General features: G+C 43.4%; 1 protein-coding gene across 1 annotated transcript; it reads right to left on the bottom strand.

Moving 5' to 3' along the window:
- On the bottom strand, nt 1–25763 carry rasef (RAS and EF-hand domain containing). The gene is made up of 17 exons (XM_083783872.1): nt 25391–25763; nt 20519–20665; nt 19826–19916; nt 17904–17999; nt 17017–17094; nt 16557–16672; nt 13732–13800; nt 13285–13351; nt 12855–12946; nt 11773–12067; nt 11212–11352; nt 6341–6488; nt 5516–5597; nt 4803–4917; nt 3348–3467; nt 584–660; nt 1–112 (listed from the first exon to the last, which is right to left on the bottom strand). The coding sequence occupies exons 1-17, from the start codon at nt 25693–25695 to the stop codon at nt 16–18; spliced, it is 2136 nt and encodes a 711-aa protein (XP_083639998.1). The 5' UTR covers nt 25696–25763; the 3' UTR covers nt 1–15.
- Between the last annotated feature and the right edge of the window lie 825 nt (nt 25764–26588).

Genomic DNA, 26588 nt, shown 5'->3' with positions numbered 1-26588 from the left:
GTATGTAGTGTTGGGTCAGGTGCAGCAGGATAAGTTTGATTTCTTCTTGGTAGCTGCCAGGCTTGTTAACGAGCCGCTGCTCACATCAGAATGACCCTGCTTTTTCACCTCTCTGTGGGACAGAGAGAGAGCGAGAGAGAGAGAGAGAGAGAGAGAGAGAGAGAGAGAGAGAGAGAAATGAGTAGAGGGATCAAGGAAAAGAATGTCCAAGGGAAGAAGTGTACAGAGGAAGGAGCAGGTTGAAAAGGGAAATTAGCCAAGGAAGAGTCAGGTGGAAGAACAGACGTATGGGGGAAAAGGGGCAGGAAGATCTATTAAATGTCAGTTTATATGTTGCCCACTAGAGGGCAGTAACGGTCAAGATGCGGTTCACAATTCAATTGGAGGCTTTGTAGTTTGTATTGAGGGATTTTTGCCACTAGCCAAGTAATCAGTAATCAACACCCTATTTCATCACTGGTTTTGATAGATAAGGATCTAGTCTGAACTAGAAAACAAATGTCACATTCAACAAAAGCCATCGCTGTTTCTATGTTGTGTAATAACTGAGTGAGTAGACAATATACATTCTGAGTATCTTTACCTGGCCAGGTGGAGAACAGCTTCCAGAATATTGCTTCCATCCTTGGCACTTGTCTCACAGAAGAGGCCATTGTATGTCTGTAAGGAAATATTAACCATCACTGTGGTTGACTGTAGTTCTACAGTCATACAATATGAAAATATATCGTTGTCGGGAGGAAACCACTTAACTCCATTTTTTAGATGTTTCTTTTTCTTCATATTATCAGTGCTATTGAACCCTTTACAGCTGTGTGTTGTTTCGAAAATATTGAACCAATGGAAAGTAGTAAAGGACACTTCACCACTTACTTCCTGGACTATATCAAGGAAGCTCTGAGAAGGAAGAGAAGTGCAATGAATACATGGCAGTGAATGGAGCCGGCTGGACCAGCTTATAACAAACATTATTTATGAACAATTGAGACCTTTTGTAAAGTAATCACTTCTGGAAAATAACAGAAGACATATCAGGAAACGGTGGGAAGTCTCGTGATACTTCAGAAAGGTACTTACTTTGTGCTCTTTAGATACCATACCTCTATAAAAATTACACACATGTACACATCGAATAGCAACACAGCAGACAATAATGTGTTACATGTCTTCTGTTAAAAACATAAGTGATTACTTTACAAAAGGTCTGAGTCATTCATAAATAATGTTTGTTATGAGCTGGTCCAGCCAGCTCCATTCACTGCCTCTGCCATGTATTCATTGCACCGGCGTGAGTGTGAGTTTGGCTCCCATGAAGGTGTCCATGAAAGTGTCATGGCGCAGCCCAGTCACGTCACCACTTCTCTTCCTTCTCAGAGCTTCCTTGGACTATAGATTGTCTCAGTAAGACAGCCCTCGCCCTATCCACAAGGAAGAGCAGTGCACCAAAGTATATGGGAATTGTAAATATATGGGAAATATATTAATCCGAAGACTGAAAATACTGAAAACCAAAAAAACTATAAAAGACAGATAAGAGAATTAATTAAAATAGTTACAATGTTGAACAAAAGTGCTGGAAATCATTTCCCTGAATTTAGGCTACCTTAGAAAGGCAGCTTTAATTTTAAGGACTTCTGGAGCTCATTCCAATCAAATGGAGCACTGACAGAGAATGCTGCTTTGCCTAACTTTGTGTTAGCAAATGGAACCTTAAGGGTCAGGAAGTAAATCGAACGGGTTAGGCACTAGGATTCTGATCCAAAAACATAGAACAAATGTAAGGGGGGATCATTCCTGAGATGGCTTTGAAAATTATCTCAAAGAGAGAGGATAAGCCTGTGTTCTCATAGTGTACAATGATGGGTACCATAACTGTCACCAGTGACCCATCTTAGGGCAGAATGGACTGGTACACCATGCCAAGATGCTATAAGGGGGAGGCGCCATAAGGCGTCATGTGGCACTGAGACAGTTTTAAATGGATGGAGCAGCAATCCTGTAAAGAATGTCCCCATAGTCTAAAACTGAGAGAAAAGTGGCTTCAATAATTGTCTTTTTACATGATGTTGGAAAACATGCTTTAATTGTTTCTATAAAGAAATACATATTTTTGTCTTAGTTTGATGACAGAATGAATTAATTTATCATCAAGCCAGATACTTATATTCTGACCAACCTTAATCCAGTCGGACTAGTGCTATGTGTCTAACCAATGCTACTGTATATCTAACCAAAGTATGTCTCCCCTTTCAATAGCAGACCATTTTGAGAGATTAATGCTAAGCTTTCATGGATGTTGGTTGGTTCTAGCCTTAGTGAAAAACATGAACTTAGTTTTGCTTGCGTTCAGCACAAGCCTAAGCTCAACCAGGGCATCTTGGAGTGCATTGAATGCAATTGCTGCAGATTGCTATAGTGGCAAGCTGTGCTGTATCAGCAACACAGTATATGACTGTGTCTGCATACAGATGGAGATGATGATAGTCATTTAAATCACATATAATATTATATATAAAGTAAAAAGGACTGGGCCTAAGATTGAGCCCTGCGGGACACCCATGGAAACTGGCCAAAGCTCAGACAGATTGATGTCTGTTAAGTAAATTAATTATTAAACCATTCGGAAGCTGCTTTGCTAAAACCAATATTGTGCAATTTCTGAATAAATATGGTATGATGTACTGTGTCAAAAGCTTTCGATAAGTCCACCAAGAGGGTGGCGCAATGTAATTACTGCAACTAACTCCACCACATCTCCCCCTCTCATGCAAGTAATTGACCTATAGATAAGCCCCTCCTGAAACTGCTATGGTCCAATCACAGCTAAGAATAACATGGGTTAGACAAACCTCTCCACCAATAGTTTTCCTATATGATAAAAAATTGTTTTAAAAAAGAAATGTCACGCAAATATTTTCCAGTGCATATGGCAGGCCTTGTTCACAGATTTTGAGAGATTTTGAAGGTTTTGTTCCAAAAATGAACCAGTATTTAATGTGTGAAATCCATGATATTGTCATTGGAATGAATGATCCCGGCTGGAAAGTGTCCAAGTGGGAGAGGGCGGGGCTTAGCTATAGGTGAATTGACAATAAAGTCACATTGACAACACCAACTTTGATGAGGCAGTATTGCTTTGTTTTCAAAATATAAGGTTTTCTTAATTTCCTGATTTGTTTTTATTTTAAATTTCCTGAAAAATGAACATTTAATACACTATATTATTTATTTTGATAATCATTGTGCTGCTTCCGTGTATTCTACAGTATGTGTTTCATACGGGTGTGTTTGTGTGTGTGTGTGCATGTGTGCGTGCGTGTGTGCGTGCATGTGTGTACATGTTCTACCATAGCTAGTTTTTCTCCACAGCTGGTTGGGACACAGCTGACTCCATTCTTCAGTGCCTCTTGTCTCAGGTCACTCTTATTAGCCACCATCATGATGGGAATATCATCTGGGGACACATCCTGACACACACACACACACACACACACACACACACACACACACACACACAAACACACACACACACACACACACACACACACACACACACACACACAAACACACACACACACACACACACACACACACACACACACACACACACACACACACACACACACACACACACAAACACACACACACACACACACACACACACACAAACACACACACACACACACACACACACACACACACACACACACACACACACACACAACACACACACACACACACACACACACACACACACACACACACACACACACACACACACACACACACACACACACACACACACACACACACACACACACACACACACACACAACACAAACAGTTGATTTGTATTGTGAACTCTGTGTAAATCAAAGCAAACGTAAACATCACAGAGCACTAGACTGTATATCTACATTTATGTGTTATGGCCAGACGATATCTTCAATCAATATCACTACTGCCTCAATTACAGTGTAAAGAACGATACAAAATATGTAGTGAAAATTGCATGTCTACAAGATGTTGCGATGCAATGTGTTGTGAGCTTGTAGATTGACAATTTTAGCTATTTTGTACATCACCATTGTACAAAGAAGTACAATATAAAAGGTTAAGTGTTTAATCAGGCAAAAAGATTTAGTCAATTATAAAAATCTATTAAAAAACAAGAAAAACAAGGATATAAAAAAACATGCTTCTCGATCATTCTATTACAAGTCAGATATTGTTTCTAAATATCGGTTACGGTTTTGATATTTTTTTATATTTCAATATGTTTGGTCAATTGCCCAGCCCTGATACTGTATGTATACAGACATCTGACAAAGTGACACTTTCACACAAAAAAGGCCACATTACAACAAAACACAATCATGCTGGCATACTGTATAGTCCACACTTACTTATGTATGTGCTGCATGTAAAGACAGAAAAACAAGCAAGGTCACTACATTTAACATTCAGACAATTTTAACATTCCAAAAATATAACCTCACACAGCAGCAGTGTCCTCAGTGTTAATTTAACTCTTCTGAACATTATAAGGGTCCATTAGCTAATGGTCTGTTATCTTTGTCCATTTTAAGTTTAAATTCACAGAGGATTTAGTAGTGCAGCCACAGTTCGCATAATAATAGTAATAATAACATAAGGCCTCTTGTAACAAGCTTTGTTTTAATTAGGTGTTCCATGATGCCTGTTTGAAGGACGGCTAGAAGGCTGTTTCAACCAATCAGATTGCTTCCTCAAAACGACCTGTTGTATAATGTGTATTGAAGAAGACAGCAATGCATTGTTACCTCAATCATATCCAGCCATTCTCTAACGTTCAGAAAGCTCTTCTCACAGGTGACGTCGTACAACAGCAGCACACCGTCCGCTCTGCGGAAATAAGACTTGGCAATGCTGCGGAACCTGCCGTGGGTAGAGAATGTGACGCATAGATGACGTTTTAGTTCTGATTTTCACTAGTTCTTTTTTGTTTTCAATAATATTTTTATTGATTTTTACATTTTATGACAATGACAAAGACAAGACGGGAAAAACAAAAACAAACAAACAAAAACAGCTCAGCTCAGGCACGTTGTGGAACAAAGGACACAGTTATACACATATACCAAAAAAGAAATGGGTTAACAACTCCAGAGAAAATTAAAGAAAATAAAAGATATGCATATACATACATACATACATAATAATAACATACATAACTTTATCCATCAAGGTTAGTGGCATCGCTTCTGTCCAGGAACCCTATGGTCAAGGTGGTAGCTAATTGAGGGCCAACAAATCTCTTTGTAAACGTTCACAAAATCAAATCTCGCTTTCATCCACTTTAAACCTAGCATCTCAATTTTGGGCATGTCATTCTATCAGAATATTTATATCCTCTTATATTAAAATTGGCTCAAGGGAGGATGTGCCAACGGGCGGGTACACCCATGTCACTATGTGATGTTTTTTTAAGGCGTAAAATGTATGCTTTGCGCCATACAAGTGTTGAATGACGTACCTTTCCTGTCCTGCAGTGTCCCATAGTTGCAGCAATGTGGGCTCTCCATCCACAACTAGAGTCTTCATCTGAAAATCCACGCCTAGAAACACCAGAGAAACTTTGCATTACAGTGACCCTTCCACTTCAATCAAATTGATTGAACAAAAGGCCATGGGACAGACTGGTGATAATTCTATTTTGCGTGAGCTGCCAAAAATAGCTACAAGTTTGTCAGGATGCGACACTATGACCCCTTTTCCACCGGTTGGTTCCCAATGGGAACCGGTTCAGTTCTTTTTGGTTTTTAGTCCATGAGCCAGAGCTCCAAAATTGGTAGGCAAACTATACCCTATATTAAATTGTTTATAGGATCAATACAAGTAAATTAATACATGATAACCCTTCCACAGTAGTAGCTTTTTCATATTTTTGAGTATTGCATATTTTTCCTACATAATGCCTCATTTGCCTATTTAAAAATGTAAAATCTGTAATACAATAAATCATTGTCTTCGTGTAAGTACTCAATTGGTGAAGTTTAATGGTGATAACAATCTAATATAGGTATGGTTTTGCCCACTCAATTCATAATTAATGTTTCAATTTTGGAGCTCTGGCTCATGGACTAAGAACCAAAAAGAACTGAACCGGTTCCCATTGGGAACCAACCGGTGGAAAAGGGGCCTATGTGAGATTGTAGGCTATTTTCCCCAACGATATGTGCAGAGGGAAAAAAGTAGGGGGTCTACTAATAGACCCCCAAGGGACTGCGGTCCATGAAGCATATAAGGATTTAATTAATCACTCAGCATCACAGAACCTCAGCAGCTGAATCCAACCCACCCAGTGTAGCGCTGCAGTTCGCTCTGAACTCGTTCTTGCAGAGGCGGAGCAGGAAGCTGGACTTGCCCACGGCAGCATCTCCGGCCAATACAATCCTATAGGCTTTCTCTGATGTCATGACACCCATGTCAACACTGCTCTTCTTCTCCTGTTGGGGGGACAGAACACAAACAATGGTAGAGTGTATTTGACGATTATCAATATAGTCCTAAATAATCGTCCTTGGCCTGGGCTGCGGCTGAGCGGTCCAGGCACCTAGGCCGGTAATCCAGCCTGACGGCATGTTGCGGGTTCGAGTCCCAGCATCCCTCTGTTTCCCTGGTACCCTAACCCTCCCAGCATCCCTCTGTTTCCCTGGTACCATAACCCTCCCAGCATCCCTCTGTTTAATTCCCTGGTACCCTAACCCTCCCAGCATCCCTCTGTTTCCCTGGTACCCTAACCCTCCCAGCATCCCTCTGTTTCCCTAGTACCCTAACCCTCCCAGCATCCCTCTGTTTAATTCCCTGGTACCCTAACCCTCCCAGTATCCCTCTGTTTCCCTGGTACCCTAACCCTCCCAGCATCCCTCTGTTTCCCTAGTACCCTAACCCTCCCAGCATCCCTCTGTTTCCCTGGTACCCTAACCCTCCCAGCATCCCTCTGTTTAATTCCCTGGTACCCTAACCCTCCCAGCATCCCTCTGTTTCCCTGGTACCCTAACCCTCCCAGCATCCCTCTGTTTCCCTGGTACCCTAACCCTCCCAGTATCCCTCTGTTTCCCTGGTACCCTAACCCTCCCAGCATCCCTCTGTTTCCCTAGTACCCTAACCCTCCCAGTATCCCTCTGTTTCCCTGGTACCCTAACCCTCCCAGCATCCCTCTGTTTCCCTGGTACCCTAACCCTCCCAGCATCCCTCTGTTTCCCTAGTACCCTAACCCTCCCAGCATCCCTCTGTTTCCCTGGTACCCTAACCCTCCCAGCATCCCTCTGTTTCCCTAGTACCCTAACCCTCCCAGCATCCCTCTGTTTCCCTGGTACCCTAACCCTCCCAGCATCCCTCTGTTTCCCTAGTACCCTAACCCTCCCAGCATCCCTCTGTTTAATTCCCTGGTACCCTAACCCTCCCAGCATCCCTCTGTTTCCCATGTACCCTAACCCTCCCAGTATCCCTCTGTTTCCCTGGTACCCTAACCCTCCCAGCATCCCTCTGTTTCCCTAGTACCCTACCCCTCCCAGCATCCCTCTGTTTCCCTGGTACCCTAACCCTCCCAGCATCCCTCTGTTTCCCTAGTACCCTAACCCTCCCAGCATCCCTCTGTTTAATTCCCTGGTACCCTAACCCTCCCAGCATCCCTCTGTTTCCCATGTACCCTAACCCTCCCAGTATCCCTCTGTTTCCCTGGTACCCTAACCCTCCCAGCATCCCTCTGTTTCCCTAGTACCCTACCCCTCCCAGCATCCCTCTGTTTCCCTGGTACCCTAACCCTCCCAGCATCCCTCTGTTTCCCTAGTACCCTAACCCTCCCAGCATCCCTCTGTTTCCCTGGTACCCTAACCCTCCCAGCATCCCTCTGTTTCCCTGGTACCCTAACCCTCCCAGCATCCCTCTGTTTCCCTGGTACCCTAACCCTCCCAGCATCCCTCTGTTTCCCTAGTACCCTAACCCTCCCAGCATCCCTCTGTTTCCCTGGTACCATAACCCTCCCAGCATCCCTCTGTTTAATTCCCTGGTACCCTAACCCTCCCAGCATCCCTCTGTTTCCCTGGTACCCTAACCCTCCCAGCATCCCTCTGTTTAATTCCCTGGTACCCTAACCCTCCCAGCATCCCTCTGTTTCCCTGGTACCCTAACCCTCCCAGCATCCCTCTGTTTCCCTAGTACCCTAACCCTCCCAGCATCCCTCTGTTTAATTCCCTGGTACCCTAACCCTCCCAGTATCCCTCTGTTTCCCTGGTACCCTAACCCTCCCAGCATCCCTCTGTTTCCCTAGTACCCTAACCCTCCCAGCATCCCTCTGTTTAATTCCCTGGTACCCTAACCCTCCCAGCATCCCTCTGTTTCCCTGGTACCCTAACCCTCCCAGCATCCCTCTGTTTAATTCCCTGGTACCCTAACCCTCCCAGCATCCCTCTGTTTCCCTGGTACCCTAACCCTCCCAGTATCCCTCTGTTTCCCTGGTACCCTAACCCTCCCAGTATCCCTCTGTTTCCCTGGTACCCTAACCCTCCCAGCATCCCTCTGTTTAATTCCCTGGTACCCTAACCCTCCCAGCATCCCTCTGTTTAATTCCCTGGTACCCTAACCCTCCCAGCATCCCTCTGTTTCCCTGGTACCCTACCCCTCCCAGCATCCCTCTGTTTCCCTGGTACCCTAACCCTCCCAGCATCCCTCTGTTTCCCTGGTACCCTAACCCTCCCAGCATCCCTCTGTTTCCCTAGTACCCTAACCCTCCCAGCATCCCTCTGTTTCCCTGGTACCCTAACCCTCCCAGCATCCCTCTGTTTCCCTAGTACCCTACCCCTCCCAGTATCCCTCTGTTTCCCTGGTACCCTAACCCTCCCAGCATCCCTCTGTTTCCCTAGTACCCTAACCCTCCCAGCATCCCTCTGTTTAATTCCCTGGTACCCTAACCCTCCCAGCATCCCTCTGTTTCCCTGGTACCCTAACCCTCCCAGCATCCCTCTGTTTCCCTAGTACCCTAACCCTCCCAGCATCCCTCTGTTTAATTCCCTGGTACCCTAACCCTCCCAGCATCCCTCTGTTTCCCTGGTACCCTAACCCTCCCAGCATCCCTCTGTTTCCCTGGTACCCTAACCCTCCCAGCATCCCTCTGTTTCCCTAGTACCCTAACCCTCCCAGCATCCCTCTGTTTCCCTGGTACCCTAACCCTCCCAGCATCCCTCTGTTTCCCTAGTACCCTACCCCTCCCAGCATCCCTCTGTTTCCCTGGTACCCTAACCCTCCCAGCATCCCTCTGTTTCCCTAGTACCCTAACCCTCCCAGCATCCCTCTGTTTCCCTGGTACCCTAACCCTCCCAGCATCCCTCTGTTTCCCTAGTACCCTAACCCTCCCAGCATCCCTCTGTTTCCCTGGTACCCTAACCCTCCCAGCATCCCTCTGTTTCCCTGGTACCCTAACCCTCCCAGCATCCCTCTGTTTAATTCCCTGGTACCCTAACCCTCCCAGTATCCCTCTGTTTCCCTAGTACCCTAACCCTCCCAGCATCCCTCTGTTTCCCTGGTACCCTAACCCTCCCAGCATCCCTCTGTTTAATTCCCTGGTACCCTAACCCTCCCAGCATCCCTCTGTTTCCCTGGTACCCTAACCCTCCCAGCATCCCTCTGTTTAATTCCCTGGTACCCTAACCCTCCCAGCATCCCTCTGTTTCCCTGGTACCCTAACCCTCCCAGCATCCCTCTGTTTCCCTGGTACCCTAACCCTCCCAGCATCCCTCTGTTTCCCTAGTACCCTAACCCTCCCAACATCTCTGTTTAATTCCCTGGTACCCTAACCCTCCCAGCATCCCTCTGTTTCCCTGGTACCCTAACCCTCCCAGCATCCCTCTGTTTCCCTGGTACCCTACCCCTCCCAGCATCCCTCTGTTTCCCTGGTACCCTAACCCTCCCAGCATCCCTCTGTTTCCCTAGTACCCTAACCCTCCCAGCATCCCTCTGTTTCCCTGGTACCCTAACCCTCCCAGCATCCCTCTGTTTCCCTAGTACCCTAACCCTCCCAGCATCCCTCTGTTTCCCTAGTACTCTAACCCTCCCAGCATCCCTCTGTTTCCCTGGTACCCTAACCCTCCCAGCATCCCTCTGTTTAATTCCCTGGTACCCTAACCCTCCCAGTATCCCTCTGTTTCCCTGGTACCCTAACCCTCCCAGCATCCCTCTGTTTCCCTAGTACCCTAACCCTCCCAGCATCCCTCTGTTTCCCTGGTACCCTAACCCTCCCAGCATCCCTCTGTTTCCCTAGTACCCTAACCCTCCCAGCATCCCTCTGTTTCCCTAGTACCCTAACCCTCCCAGCATCCCTCTGTTTCCCTGGTACCCTAACCCTCCCAGCATCCCTCTGTTTCCCTAGTACCCTAACCCTCCCAGCATCCCTCTGTTTCCCTAGTACCCTAACCCTCCCAGCATCCCTCTGTTTCCCTGGTACCCTAACCCTCCCAGCATCCCTCTGTTTCCCTAGTACCCTAACCCTCCCAGCATCCCTCTGTTTCCCTAGTACCCTAACCCTCCCAGCATCCCTCTGTTTCCCTGGTACCCTAACCCTCCCAGCATCCCTCTGTTTCCCTGGTACCCTAACCCTCCCAGCATCCCTCTGTTTCCCTAGTACCCTAACCCTCCCAGCATCCCTCTGTTTCCCTAGTACCCTAACCCTCCCAGCATCCCTCTGTTTCCCTAGTACCCTAACCCTCCCAGTATCCCTCTGTTTCCCTGGTACCCTAACCCTCCCAGCATCCCTCTGTTTCCCTAGTACCCTAACCCTCCCAGCATCCCTCTGTTTCCCTGGTACCCTAACCCTCCCAGCATCCCTCTGTTTCCCTAGTACCCTAACCCTCCCAGCATCCCTCTGTTTCCCTGGTACCCTAACCCTCCCAGCATCCCTCTGTTTCCCTAGTACCCTAACCCTCCCAGCATCCCTCTGTTTCCCTAGTACCCTAACCCTCCCAGCATCCCTCTGTTTAATTCCCTGGTACCCTAACCCTCCCAGCATCCCTCTGTTTAATTCCCTGGTACCCTAACCCTCCCAGCATCCCTCTGTTTCCCTGGTACCCTAACCCTCCCAGCATCCCTCTGTTTCCCTGGTACCCTAACCCTCCCAGCATCCCTCTGTTTCCCTAGTACCCTAACCCTCCCAGCATCCCTCTGTTAACCTCGTACCTGAGTGGTGATGACTGTGAGAGGTTTCCGAGTTGTGGAGGCTCCAGAGCTCGTTCTAGAAAGAGGTTGAGACTGCTTCCAGTCTAAAATAGAGCCGGACTCTGACCCAAAAGCTGATTCACTGTCCTGTATCTCAGCCACCTAGACACACAGTGGCGGAAAAAAGTAGCATCAAACATTAGATACAATACATGTTGAAATAGTTCTACTACCGCAAGAATGGAAAGCCAGTTAGGGCAGGGGAGATATTACACATTGAGCTTGGTGCAATTCCTCTTGTCAACTAGTAGTGGCCCTACCTAACCACAGGATATACACAAGAGTGGGGAGACCACCTCCATTCCTCCAACCATTGCAGTTGTGTTAGTTATATTTGATTAACATGCAGATCGGTTAAAGTAACATTTTATTTACTAAAATGTTTTTATGAATTGTAGCTTTAAGATTCACACAACACTGATGTAGCAAAACACAATGAAATACATTTTGATAAGTAAGAGTTCAACAAAACACACAATGTCACAATGTGCTTGTGTAGCATGCATGTGGTATGTGTCTTACATCAGTGTCAGAGTCGTCTTCCATCACGCTGTCCTCCTTCTCGTCCTCTCGTCTATTGTCCTTGTCATTCTCCTCCTCTTCCTCTTGACCCTTGACCTCGTGCTCAGAGTCATAGCCTCTGTGTGAGCCTCGGAGGGTGGACCGGCCGCTGTCCATGTAGCTCTCAGGCAGGCTGTCCTCTTCACACTCGCTGCTGTATCTGCGCTTCAGGCCTGGGTCACACATAGCCAGGGCCAGGCTCTCACAGCTGGGCCTGCGACTGTCCAGAGGCTCCTCCTCCATGCGTTCATAGAACCTGGTAGGGGGAAAGAAATGTACGAAAAGATATCATCAGCATAACACCAGTGGTGGACAAAGTACTAACCCCAGTACTTGAGTCAAAAGAGAATGTTCAAATGTATACAACCTCTAAATCTGAACGGTTATTGACTGTAGTGTACATGGCTATTGAGCAGTCCCAGAGGTAAAGGAATGTAATATTATTGATCAATACTATCAAGACTTTTAAGAAGCCTGTGGTTCACAATATTCTAATAATATTAGAAAGATATTACTCTAAATAATAAAAACTAAATTTGCTTATTTTCCTCAAAGGATAAGCAATTTGTATCACGTTCTTAAGTACTACAGGATGCATTGTGTAAGATTATACTTGATGCAGCATGATTCCTACGTTTTTCTACATCATGTTAAGATGAAAGTGTTAAATCTTATACTAATCTATTAACAACAGAACCCTACGTTCCAGTTTCTCACCTTGGAGAGTTCCCTAAACAAATACCTCAAAGCAGCAGACTCAACATTTACACGACCACTGTGTAAATACACAGTCATATGTTCAGAGAAAGTTGTGCAGTACCAGGAATAACATTGTCTCAGAGTTCAACATGGGTTTATTGTGTTCCAGCAGTATAAGTACTGCTAACAGCTTTAGAAATGGCTCTAAACAAAAGAAAATGCAATAGTGAATACTCACTCCAGAAAATACATTTCTGCCAAGGCTAATAACAAACAACAAAATCAAACCATTCATATTGAAAATACAAAATTAGTGTTGCAATGTCTGTCTTCACAGGTCTTACCGGTCCACTAAAGAGTATGGTGATGATGAGAAGCAGATACTTTTATTTCGGCTTTTGCTCCTTAGGTCCAATAGAGACACACTGCTGCCCACCTACAACAATGAGACTGTCAAACAGGCAGTCTATGCACAGTACAGTACAGTACAGTACAGTACAGTACAGTACAGTACAGTACAGTACAGTACAGTACAGTACAGTACAGTACAGTACAGTACAGTACAGTACAGTACAGTACAGTACAGTACAGTGTGGGTGTGTGTGTGTGTGTGTGTGTGTGTGTGTGTGTGTGTGTGTGTGTGTGTGTGTGTGTGTGTGTGTGTGTGTGTGTGTGTGTGTGTGTGTGCGTGCGTGCGTGTGTGCGTGCGCGCGTGCGTGCGTGCCTGCGTGGATCCATATGTGTGGTTGTGCACATGTGTGTGTGAGCACTAACTTTGCAGTGTCTTTCAAGTGCAGTTCTCAGACCATCATTAGTGTCATGGAGCTTTCTGTTGGCTGCCCTGCACGCACGCACGCACGCACGCACACACACACACACACACACACACACACACACACACACACACACACACACACACACACACACACACACACACACACACACAATGGAAACAGAAGGAAACATTTATTTACAGTACACATTTTATTTATTTTTAATTTCCCCCAAATTCTCCAGAATTCCAAAAGACTTTCAAACATTTAAGAAGATTGAAAATCTATATTAAAGCTCAGAATGTGAGTGCCAGTTTACGAGCTATTTTAGCTTATGGTCAAACGACAAAGTACATATATAGGACATAAGTGGTTATCTCCTTGTAACATATTTTTGTGTGTGCATGTGTCTTTGCGTGCTTGTGTGCATGCGTGTTGGCCCACTTACTGCAGAATCTCTATCTGACTGTCCAGGAGTTCTCTCTCATCAGAGTATTCCTTCATCAGCTCCTCATCTCTGCACACAAAACAGTCATAAACAATAGGCCATTGGATGAGGAACACAGCAGTGGTCTCACCTGTCATTAACCATATGAACCCCAGTGTCCCAATTTCTTCCAAACATTGGGTGAAAACAGGCGAACATTTGGCATTGGAAATCAGTCAAATGTAATCTATCTCCCCTGATTGGATGAAATTGAGCCAAATGAGAATATATTTTCTGTTTACTAAAGAGCTGGCGAGACGAGGAGACTACTGTTACTGAATAAACACTCAATGATTACTATCAGAATATAATATATATATTCATCAGTAACTCATCAGTATTGGAATCAATACAGAGGTGACAAGATTCTGTCCCAGACAATTTAATTAGACTAGTCCTTACCCGTTCTGAATATATGAACAGCAAATCATGTTCAGTGTGCGATGTAATAGATCACATTACTGATAGGGGGGGAATTGTTTACAGATGGTCTTGGGAAGTTGGGTTGGGCACAAAAGTATAGGCTAATTAAATTCTGTAGTACAATCATAAGTACACCATTGATGTGTGATGTAAATATGGTGGTGATATTCTGCCTATAAATGGAAGTTATTGAATATTTTCAAGTTCGGTGTTGCACTTTGTAGACGGTCCCTAACCGCTCACCGTCTGCTGCCCATGGAGATATAAGCTATTAAACGGTGAACGCGGAGGTTGGCTTTTTGGGCTTCAAAGCAAGTTGTAGTTTGTTCTTTATATAATCAGGATAAGAATTTTATGTTTTGTGTGATTTAGGAACGTGTCGTTGCATTGCATCTGTCTGTATGTATTCTGTCATTGTGTTGTTCCAACAGCACGGGATCTGTCTTCCCCAAACGTCTCCATTTGGTCACCCTGAGACCCCGATAGATAAGCATTCCGTTGTGATCGTGCTGTTCAGTGTCACGCAGCCACGCGCAGCCGTAACCTGTCGTTGTCAGTGTCCAGGCTTTCAGCGTGCATGTAGCCCATGTGTATGGCACGGCGAAGGAGGTGCCTGTGCCACGCAACCCGGCCGCGATGCTTCCCCAAAGAAGAAGTTATGTCGACTGACGCAAGAGTAGCTGTACATGGGTCCGAGTTGTTTTCCTCGTGTGGGTCTGATGCATAGGTCTGATGCCTGCCTGGGGGCGGTGTGAAAAAGGTGTGCGTTGGAGAATGCTAGGGGAATGTTGCGCCGGAAACTGTGTCCCAGTATTAATCTGTGTCCGTCCCAACATGCATTTCACTGGTGACACTGGTGACACGTGATTTGCGGGGAGATGGAAATATCCTGGTCACTGTGAAGGCCGTAGTACTGTAAATATGACATGAATATGAATGCAAAGTAGTGGTTGATGTTTGGACAGGCTAGCTGTTGCTGTTGTGCATGGTGAGATGTGTGCAAACGGTGTAGTTTAGCAGGAGAAGACGGCCAAAGGATGCAACACACACACACAGTCAGCGGCGCCAAATTGTATAGGGCACTCTTTGTTGTGTTGCGGCGGTAGCTAGAGGAAGCATGCCAGTGGGGTAACGGTGAGAACGGTGGCCTGTGATGCAGGTGTCGCTAAGGGGCGGAGGTGTGCGAGGGTGCGAGGTTAATTCACTAATAAATTCATTATTAATCATTAATGTGTCAAATCGAAAAAAGGGCTTCGTTAAGACCTCCATATTCATATGGTCAATGCATGTGTGAAAAGTGGGAGTGATTGGTGCAGGCAATGAGGAGATACGGCGGTGTTTCTGACAGAATGTCAGACATTGTTAGAATTATGAAAATGAATGAATAAGTTATTTTGGAATAAGCTGCTTATACTGTATTCATCTTCACATTCCACTCTTGAAAATCCCTGCAGATACTACACATACAGTATTATATTTCAAAGCCTTATACAAAGTGAGGTCATGCAGAAGTGAAATAGGATATAGCTGAATTTACACCTCGGTATAGCTTACCGGTAACTAATTATTTGTGGAATGGCAATTTTGCCAAGAGCCTCTCAACACTTTTTACAGAAAAAAGTGTCCGACGTCCCAAATAATAAGACTATAATTTATGTGCTTGAACGCTCCTACTGATGTGGTTCAAAGGGCCAGACAGTCTACTCTACCTCCCTGTGGCCATGTTGCCATGGTAACCACTGTGGGGCAGTTATTGTGTGTGAAGTCACACCAGGATATCCTGTTACAGTTGTGAATGAAACGTAAACACCCAGGGAGTTGTCCGTCAGTCAGTGTGAGGGGGTGTGGCCTATGTTTCTGTTTCTTGTTAGGCCTCTCTCATTCTCTCTCTCTCTCTCTCTCTCTCTGTCTCCTGTGCGAGGCTCCTTTCAAGGTAACGCGTGAGTGTGTGCATGCGTGCATACAGTCACATGTTGGAATTGAAATAATGTTGGACATCAAACTAGTTAGATAATTGGTTAGAATTATTGAGCTGGAGACAGGAAGCTGGAGAAAATATATTATTGGTTTTTGGTTGGCTATTGGTTACAATAACTAGCATCTACTAATTGGATACAGACTAGCGTCTGTCTGTCTGTGTGTGTGTGTGTGTGTGTGTGTGTGTGTGTGTGTGTGTGTGTGTGTGTGTGTGTGTGTCTGTGCTTGTACACTATGTGAATAGGAGAGAGAGACAAGTAAACTTGTCTACCTTCTCTTATTATTTTAATGAGTATAATAATTTTCCACGATGAAGGACGAAGGACAAAACAAACAATGATAGAATAACACAAATGAGAGAGCACTGCTAGACTAGTGAACTAGACCTTTCAGTGTTCATGCTGTGGTCTGTCAGTTCCATCTTCAGTGTGTCCATCTCACTCTGTAGGCAAGCGATGTTGGTCTGAGACTTCAACAGCTCATGTTTTAACTTCTGGTTGTCCTGGAGCGAGAGATGAAGGAGGGAGTGTTGCCCGGTTTATTCTTAGTTCCACGATGTTATAGCACACTAAGATAGCCGACCTACAAGCTCTAAACACAACACAACGCATTCTAAGCTTGTATAAGTATAACTCAGGATTGAGAGTATAGAAGGGGCACACACACACACACACACACACACACACACACACACACACACACACACACACACACACACAAAACAAGCATATTCCTGTATATAATTTAAAACATTGTGTTTGATGGGATGTCATGCATATATAGCACAATTTCAAGATATAAAGTTCGTGAAAAATGGAGTTCAAAAGTGAATGAATCTCATCTCACCAACAAGAGTACGTTAATCTTCTTCTTCAGGACGGTACCCTCATCCTTCATACTAATGTTGTTGTACTTTTCTTCTATCTGAAGTGGTAATAATAACAACACAGTGAATACATACATACATACTGCACACACATACAAATATCCTGTACATAGATCGCACAGAAATCCCAACTATGCACACCGCTTGTCAAGATAAAAATCTTTTTTTTGTCTTGATCTCAGGAAGGACATCTGAGCTGAAATGTCATAGTTTTAACATAATAAAGCAGAGATTCTATTATTATTATTATTATTATTTTTGTGTTTGTGTTTGAACTCAGACCAGGAAGCTACGGTAGTATAATCCACTCTGTCAGTTGGTTGGTTGGTCAAAATGTTCAAGTCTGAGTGCTGGTCGAAGCTTATCACCGTTTAGCTCGTTTTTTTAACCATGTCTGACTGAACAATGTTTTATTTAAGCATGTACTGTGAACCTTAGCTCTGCTAAGTAAACTCAGAGAAAGGCAGCTGGCTCATATGCAGTATGTTTTGAAAAGATGCCACTTATGCGATGCAATGTGAGAGTGCGGGATGCCACTTAATTGTAAGCAATTTAAAGCATCCGATGAGATTTGAGATTTAAGGTCCATTCCATGAGGGAACTGTGCAGTGGAGAAACTGTTTACATACAGTACACCATGAGGGAACTGTGCAGTGGTGAAACTGTTTACATACAGTACACCATGAGGGAAGTGTGCAGTGGAGAAACTGTTTACATACAGTACACCATGAGGGAACTGTGCAGTGGAGAAACTGTTTACATACAGTACACCATGAGGGAACTGTGCAGTGGAGAAACTGTTTACATACAGTACAGACAGTCATGGATGTTGACATGAAACACTTACCACCTGCATCCTCTGGATTTTATACTGCAGCTCATACACTTCAGTCTCATAGCTGGACCGCAGCTCACTCAAAGCTGCCTCTGTCCGATAGGCCTCCTACACACACACACACGCACGCACGCACGCACGCACACACGCACGCACGCACACACACACACACACACACACACACACACACACACACAACAAACAAATCATCAGTTGGCCATTCATATGTAAGTGTGCGTGTGCGTGTGCGTGTGCGTGTGCGTGTGCGTGCGCGCGTCTGTGTGTGTGTGCACATGCGCGTGCGTGTGCGTGTGTGTGCGCATGCCTCTGTGCGTGCGTGTCTGTGTGTGTCTATTCAGTGACGGAATGCAGGAGAGATTACTAGGTGTGAGCTTTTTAGTTAAAGCAAACAGTAGATCCAGAATAAACAGGGTTGATGGTACACTTGCATAACATCACAAAAACACACACACACACACACACACACACACACACACACACACACACACACACACACACACACACACACACACACACACACACAGTGATAAGACATGGTTTATTTCCCTGTGTATGAAAATAAGTTAAAAAAAAAGGTATCATAGGAATTAATTAATCCAATTGTCACTCTATAATTACAAGAGTTCTATGAGAGTGTATTTTGTATCTCTGAGTCGGCTACTCTAAGGTTTAAATTGAATTCACTGTAGCCTAATGGAAAACTAAATATTGTTATCATATCTTACTTTTCCATGAAATGCCATGGTGGGGTTCATTCTCTTAGAACTCAAGCTATTGCAGTGCTGACACAAATGAGAGTGTGTCAATATGTTTTTTGTTTGGCTTAGAAATGTACAGGATCTCAATATTGGAACATAACACGCTATCATAACTTTGCAAGGTCATAGTTGCTTTTATAAAACACATACCATATTTAACAATTATGATTTATCCACATACAAAGTAAAATGTCAGTGTTAATTTATCCATTTGTAACTCTGAGAGTGTACAAATGCATCCATGAGCGTACATGTGTTGAACTAGTTAGTTAGATTGTAGTTAGTTAGATTTGACTGTGTATAGATAGAGATATATAACACAACCCCAAAATCTAAGCAGTGTCCCAATTTTAATGTTTGAATAGTTCCTTTATTATCAATATTGTGAATAGTATTAAATAGTTGCTATGTAGTACAATATTTCCAAATGCAGATCAACGAATTTAACGTTGATATTTCATGTAACAACAGAGAACTATTATTATTTATCCCTGCAAGCATGCCATGCCATGGCATGCCATGCCATGGCATGCCATGTCAATTTAGACCAAAGACACATAGCCTGTTTCTTTATGGATTCTGTTTGTATCTACAGAGCAGCATTCTATTCACTTTTTCACTAATTTCTCGAATCTAAAATCCATACAGGTGTAAAACCATGATGATATATTATACTACATCCGATTGGTGGATGTGTCTGATCTTAGAACAGTAATATGATATTCAGCTGTACATACTATGTGTTTGTGTTTGACATGAGGGAAGAGCTAAGTAGACCCACCCTGCTTATCACTTTGCCTAAACACTTAAGAGAACAACCGCGGGTATGATAACATGATAGCTTGGAGAACCGGAATATTTTACAGGGAGGGGAGGTCTAATCAAGCTGTGTATGGGATTGAGTTTGCGTTATGTAATCTGTGTTCTATGTGGGGTGCATTTGTTAGACATACTAACAGTCGGACAGGCATTAGTCTGACAACACCAGTCCTGACATGCGCGGCTGATTACAACTAACCCATGGCTGGGTTAAAACTCATCGACTCGCAGGTTAAAACTAATCTGCGGCAGGTTAAAACTAATCTGTGACAGGTTAAAACGAACCCGTGGCTTCCTGTGAGGTTATGTTATGTGCGTGCAACTATACTCTGTCACCTGCTGTCGCATCTTTTTCTCAGTAGCTTGAATGCGTTGATCCATCTCCTCCTCCATTTCACTCAGCTGCATTGATGCCTGGTCCTGCGCTCTGCAAACAACATTCGTTCTTATCAGTCCATTTGAATACATGTCCACTCTGTCATACTTAGTCAAACAATCTATTAAAATCAAGCAGCGGTTGCCAACCTTTTATGGATGATCATATACTGTATAGCCTTATTTTTAGTTAAAAACACAATGAGAAAATACTAGAATTTGAACCGTGACCATGTATGTTTGATGTGCTGATTTCTGATTTCCTTCCACAGCAAGGTGAAATTCAGTGGCACACTGAATGTTCAGCCACTGTCGTATCAGCCCTGAATGTTCATATCAGCCCTTGGTGTTATCAGCTAGTATCAACCATGATAAGGACTTATCTGGTATACAAGTCATACAACAATGACACATACTGTGTGTGTGTGTGTGTGTGTGTGTGTGTGTGTGTGTGTGTGTGTGTGTGCATGCACGTGCACGTGTGCGTGTTTTGCTAGGCCTGTCACAAATATGACATACCGGTAATCTCCTGATCGCTATTATTTGTGCATGTCCATGCTGAAAGCCTAAATTCCACATTCATGTTATTTCTATTGATATGTTCCAATTATCTGTATGACAATGAAGTCATGCGTGCGTGCGTGTGTGTCCTACCGCTTGACAGCGAGGGCCAGGTTCTCAATGTCTGAATGATGCTGTCTGAACTCCCTGGTGAAGTTTGTGATCACTCTCTCAAAATGAGGAACCAGCCTGGGCTCCGTCAGGTTGATGTTGTGGTACAGAGTAGCGACCTGTTCGCTGCTGGAAGACAGTCACATAATGGTGACAATGTGTTGATACGCTTTTGCATCTTAATGTCTAGTAGTCTCATGTACATACCTGCTGCTATGTGGACCTACTACCGTACTGAATAACTTTATGTCTAACCTCATGTACATACTGCAGGCTACCTGCTGGTTTATGTGTATTTATTTATGTATATCTTTGCTTCTCCTTGACATGGTTTTCCTTACTTGTCTTCCAGTTCTCCATTAACAGACCCAGCTGTAAAACCAAAAGGACTCTTTTTTTTTTAATTGCCGTAGTTGAATGGACAATGCTAATGGAACTGCTACTACAGCTATAATTCTATGTAGAATTTTTTATTATTTTAATTCTTCTCTAGCAGTGGAAGAAACAAGCTGCTGACTAAATATAGTAGTAGGGTTTATGTATTATTGCCCAGCTAATTACATGTAGGGTGTTTAGAATTCCAATTCCAATGAAAATCAGCTGGTGTAAATGTTTTTGTGTTATGCTTTTGATTATGGTGGGTCAGATGTATGTTACCTTTGATTTTTATTTATTTCATGAACAATAAAGATATCAATCGATTAAAAATAAACAACAGATTCTCTTAACGGTCAAATATTGTTAGCCAAAAACACGACATTCAGTAAGTCATCATCACAGTGGCTCATTGGCTAGAGGCAGAATGATACATATATTTTCATACAAGTCAAGTCAGGACCTCAGTAACCTAGTTCTACATGACTCACTGTCCTGTGTCAGCGCCGCATGATAAAAGCATGTCACACAGGTGGAGAGTGTTTGACATAGCCACAGGCATTCAGCCTACATACGTAGATAATCCTTAGTGTCAATACCGCAAGGCTACACACACACACACACACACACACACACACACACACACACACACACACACACACACACACACACACACACACACACACACACACACACACACACACACACTTACACACACACACACACACACACACACACACACACACACACACACACACACACACACACACACACACACACACACACACACACACACACACACACACACTGTAGAGTGATAAACCTTACTGGATGTCAGCCAATTATACCCAGGTCAAATTAAGAAGCTAAATGGGCTCTTCACTTTCGTTTCGCACTTTCGCACAGTTACACTATATCCAATCAGTTAAAGGTGATGTAAGTGATTTATTTTTAATAACCTATTCAGATCGTAATGATAAATGGTGCCTATATAGCGCCTTTATCCAAGGCGCTTTACATAGATTGTGCATTACATTCACCCATTCACACACTCATACACAGATAACAGAGGAAACCATGCAAGGCACCAACCAGCACATCAGGAGCAATTAGGGGTTCAGTGTCTGGCTCAAGGACACTTCGACACTAACTCTGGCCGGGTTCGAACTGCCATGCAGGTTACCATCCGGCCCTGAGCCACTGCTGCCTGTAATCATTTAATAGGTTACCATCCGGCCCTGAGCCACTGCTGCCTGTAATTATTTAATAGGTTACGATCCGGCCCTGAGCCACTGCTGCCTGTAATCATTGAATAGGTTACCATCCGGCCCTGAGCCACTGCTGCCTGTAATTATTTAATAGGTTACCATCCGGCCCTGAGCCACTGCTGCCTGTAATCATTTAATAGAGTATTTGTTAGGTTACCATCCGGCCCTGAGCCACTGCTGCCTGTAATCATTTAATAGAGTATTTGTTCAGTAGCAAGGGTCTCCCCGTCTTTCCAGCTCTTTAGTAAACACACATTTAGTAAACACAATTATACTGTATATACAGTATATAATTATACTAATTATAGGGTGTAACTGATATTGTACCGTATGTGCTTGTGTGTATAAGTATGAAGTCTTGAATGTAAATATTGAAAATTGAGTGTCCGTTCATAATGAAATAAATGTTATAAGGTAAACCGACATATATATATATATATATATAGGCATACATAAGCTTTGAGCTTCAGCCTATGCCTTTTCGTCAACCAGAAAGAAATGTTGGATACAAAGTGTTTTTGTGATACTGTTGATGAGGCTTGAAATAATGTAACTAAACTAAACTAAATTTCATTAACCTCATAGTTTTGCCTGTTCTCACTTTTTGGTCAAATTGATATTTTCGCCTAACTCTACTCTCCTAACACCGCTGCATCAATGTGCCTTATATTGTTTATGTGATGTCTTAAGCCATGCAATCAGAATGCGTGTTGCATTTCACAAAAGTGTTTTCAGTCACATGTAGGCAGAAATGATTTTGAACACAACAAGCATTCTGATTGGCTGAGGACATATAGGCAATAATGCAGAGATACAGTAGGCAATATCAGCAATGTTATAGAGTAGAGTTATAGGCAGATATAAATAATGGCAGATAAACATGGCTTAGGAAAAGAAAACAGCCTAAGTCAGGTGACTTAGGTAGAAAGTGTTTTTGTTTTGTCTCCCCTGAAAACCATACAAATATGAGTTAGGGTTAGCAAATTATGAGGCTAACAATTTTCAGGTCGGGACACCAATTTCATCCAACCAGGAGAAAGAACACTATAAAATTGAAGCTGATAAATTGACCACCTCAAAAGGTATTTTCTGTTTATTGATGAGCTGAGGTGAGAGAAGAGGAGTCCTTAGTGAAAAGACACATGATGTACATGTGTACAGTACCATGATACTGATGATACTGACCATGATACTGACATGATACTGATGATACTGACCATGATACTAACATGATACTGATGATACTGACCATGATACTGACCATGATACTGACATGTCACTGATGATACTGACCATGATACTAACATGATACTGACATGACACTGATGATACTGACCATGATACTGATATTATACTAACATGATACTGACATGACACTGATGATACTGACATGATACTGATGATACTGACCATGCTACTGATGATACTGACCATGATACTAACATGATACTGACCATGATACTGACATGACACTGATGATACTGACCATGATACTGATATTATACTAACATGATACTGACATGACACTGATGATACTGTCATGATACTGACATGACACTGATGATACTGACGTCTGACATGATACTGATGATACTGACATGATACTGATGATACTGACATGATACTGACCATGATACTAACATGATACTTATGTCAGTATCATCATGGTCAGTATCATGTCCTGTACTGTGAATATTGATTGACCTTTTGTTTTAACAAGCCCCATAAAGTGGTGGTATAGGTAGCCTATGTGGTTTTGGGTGACTGTATCTCTATAGAAAAGATTTTATGCAGCTTCTCAATATTCTATTCTATACACTGCAAAGAGAGAGCTATAGAATATAGCTAATTGCATATAGCCCTATACTGTTCAATGTTCTATTACACTCTGTCTACCATCATACCCTCACATAATATGTGTAACACAGGCATGCACACATGCACGCACGCACGCACACACAGTCTCTCACACAAACACACACACACACACACACACACACACACACACACACACACACACACACACACACACACACACACACAGACACAGTCTCACACACCCACACCCACACCCACACACACACACACACACACATACACGCACACACACACACACACACACACACACACACACACACACACACACACACACACACACACACACACACACACACACACACACACACACTCACACACGCACACACACCCTCACACACACACACACACACACACACACACACACACACACACACACACACACACACACACACACACACACACACACACACAGATGCACACAATATCAACTTTCACTGAAGAACAAAATACTTCCAAACAGGGAAGTGCTTTCATCATTTTCTCAGCAGTCAGCTGGTTGCTGTGACTAGAGGAATATAATGGACTGGTATAAACTGAGAGGAAGAAGATTGACAATCAGTGCCCCAGATACCTCAGCATGGCAGAAAGAGGTTGGGTATCAAAAGTATATCATTATTCCATAACTACAGCCCAGGTGTGCAGATAATTTCCTTCAAATGTCACTGTTGGTTTTCTCTGGGTCCATTTAAACTATGCTACACTAAAGGATTTTACTGTGTTCAAGTGCCTTAACTAAAACAGTTGAGAAGGCCAATGGGCCATTATTCAGTGATCCAAAGATAGTATAGGCTATGCTAAAGAAAAAGCTCCTATATGCAAATCTTACCTAGACTAGAGTAGGTCTACTCAATAAGCCTTTGTTGTTCATTAAGCATTAATTGCAAGTCTATCGCAACAGGCTGTCAAACATTCACTTAAAAGCCTAGTTAGTACTGCACCACTGCAGACAGTGGCAGTGCAGAGTATAGGCTAATGCAATGCTGGCCATTATGTCATAGTAGCCATAGCCTACTTACTTACTTTACTAGACTACTTATAGTAGGCCTACACGTACACCAAACTATTGCTTAGCATATGCCAATTTCCCATGGTGAAACTGAGTATCAATAATCACAACTATAGGACAATAGCCTAATAATACACTAATAATGAACCTACCTGTTTTATTATATTTTAATAATAATAATAATAATAATAATGATTATGATTATGATTATGATTATGATTATGATTATGATGATTATTATTATTATTATTATTATTATTATTATTATTATTATTATTATTATAACTCCAGCTACTGTTCAGTCATGATGTTCAGTTCACTCGTCACCTTGGAATGAATCTGGCCTGGTCCCCGAGCCGGTGCTCGAAGTCGTCCCACGCAGCGGACAGCCCGCAGTCCGTCTCCATGTCCATCGTGCCGTAGCGCTCGTTGAAACCACTGATAAACTCCAGCAGGGTGACCGCGCCGTCTCGGTCCACGTCCAGTCGGTGGAATATGTCCTCCGCCTCGCCCGGCGAGACGTGCAGATCCGAGCAGATGGTCAGAAAGCCCTTCTTCTCGATCTGCCCCGAGTTCTCCACGTCGTATGCGTGGAAGAGTGCGCGCAGCCTGTCCTGCTCCAAAGCGCTCATATCATTCACCGTGGCGTGGCGCAGAACAGAAGTTCCTCAGGAAAATAAGTTCTACTACTAGTCTAATAACATTAGGCCTACAGATACAGACATACAGTGATACTGACCGTGGGGACACACTTCAGGTAGTCACAATTATGTGTAGGCGACGGCATACAATATCCGGAAAAAAACCCAAAAGGCAATATATTCGTTATCCATAACGCACATGCGCTATTATCCAAATCATTATTAGTTACCCAATTTTGAAATAGCCGGCCCTAAGCTATAATTCTTGGGAACAGGAAAATAAATGCAGCATTTAAAATGCTGTTATTGCGTCACTGCTAAATGGTATTGCAGCTATGCTTCAATGAGTGCATTGAAGTATTTCCTTCAATTTCTTCGGTATAGGCTACCGGTGTTCGACCCGTGCAATTTTCCTGCTTGACTGCTTGTGGTCCGTTTGTACGCAGATGCGTCAGGTTAGGTAACACCTCTCTACGTCTCAGGCTACAGTCTGGGCTGCCTGCCAAAATGCTGAATAGCATCACCTGGCTGTAATCGTAATCGGTTGAATACATTTCTAAATCAACAATCTTCAATCAAAACAGAGCTGTATTCATGGAACTTCTGAGCCAATTTCACATTAGAAAGTCAGAAAGTTATGTCATTCTAATATCCACTCACATAAAGCTGCCAAAACTTATAAATATAAACATAGGCTATAGCATATTTTGGTCACCAAGGTTTTGGAGGCACACTCTGTCTCTGTGACTGTCTGTCTAGCTTCAACCTTAGAGTATAATAAGGCTTCAACCTATTATAGGCTAGCCTACTTTTTGGGTCAGGGGATCTTAGGCTATAATCTTATCTGACTGAAGGAATTGACTTTAAAGATGGAGTGCCACAAT

Source organism: Protomyctophum parallelum (genome assembly GCF_964188405.1).
Source record: "Protomyctophum parallelum genome assembly, chromosome: 15".
Lineage (NCBI taxonomy): Eukaryota > Metazoa > Chordata > Actinopteri > Myctophiformes > Myctophidae > Protomyctophum > Protomyctophum parallelum.
Note: the sequence above shows the minus strand (reverse complement) of the source record. Positions and strands in the feature narration are given on the sequence as shown.

Bases quoted from the DNA above. Each gene is read 5' to 3' on its own strand.
- rasef (XM_083783872.1), bottom strand. From the start codon at position 25,695: ATGAGCGCTTTGGAGCAGGACAGGCTGCGCGCACTCTTCCACGCATAC. The intron at 6,489-11,211 runs GTACGAGGTTAA...TCCCCCCAACAG, and splicing joins TCACAGTCATCACCACTCAG to GAGAAGAAGAGCAGTGTTGA. The intron at 5,598-6,340 runs GTGGGTTGGATT...TGGTGTTTCTAG, and splicing joins GAACTGCAGCGCTACACTGG to GCGTGGATTTTCAGATGAAG.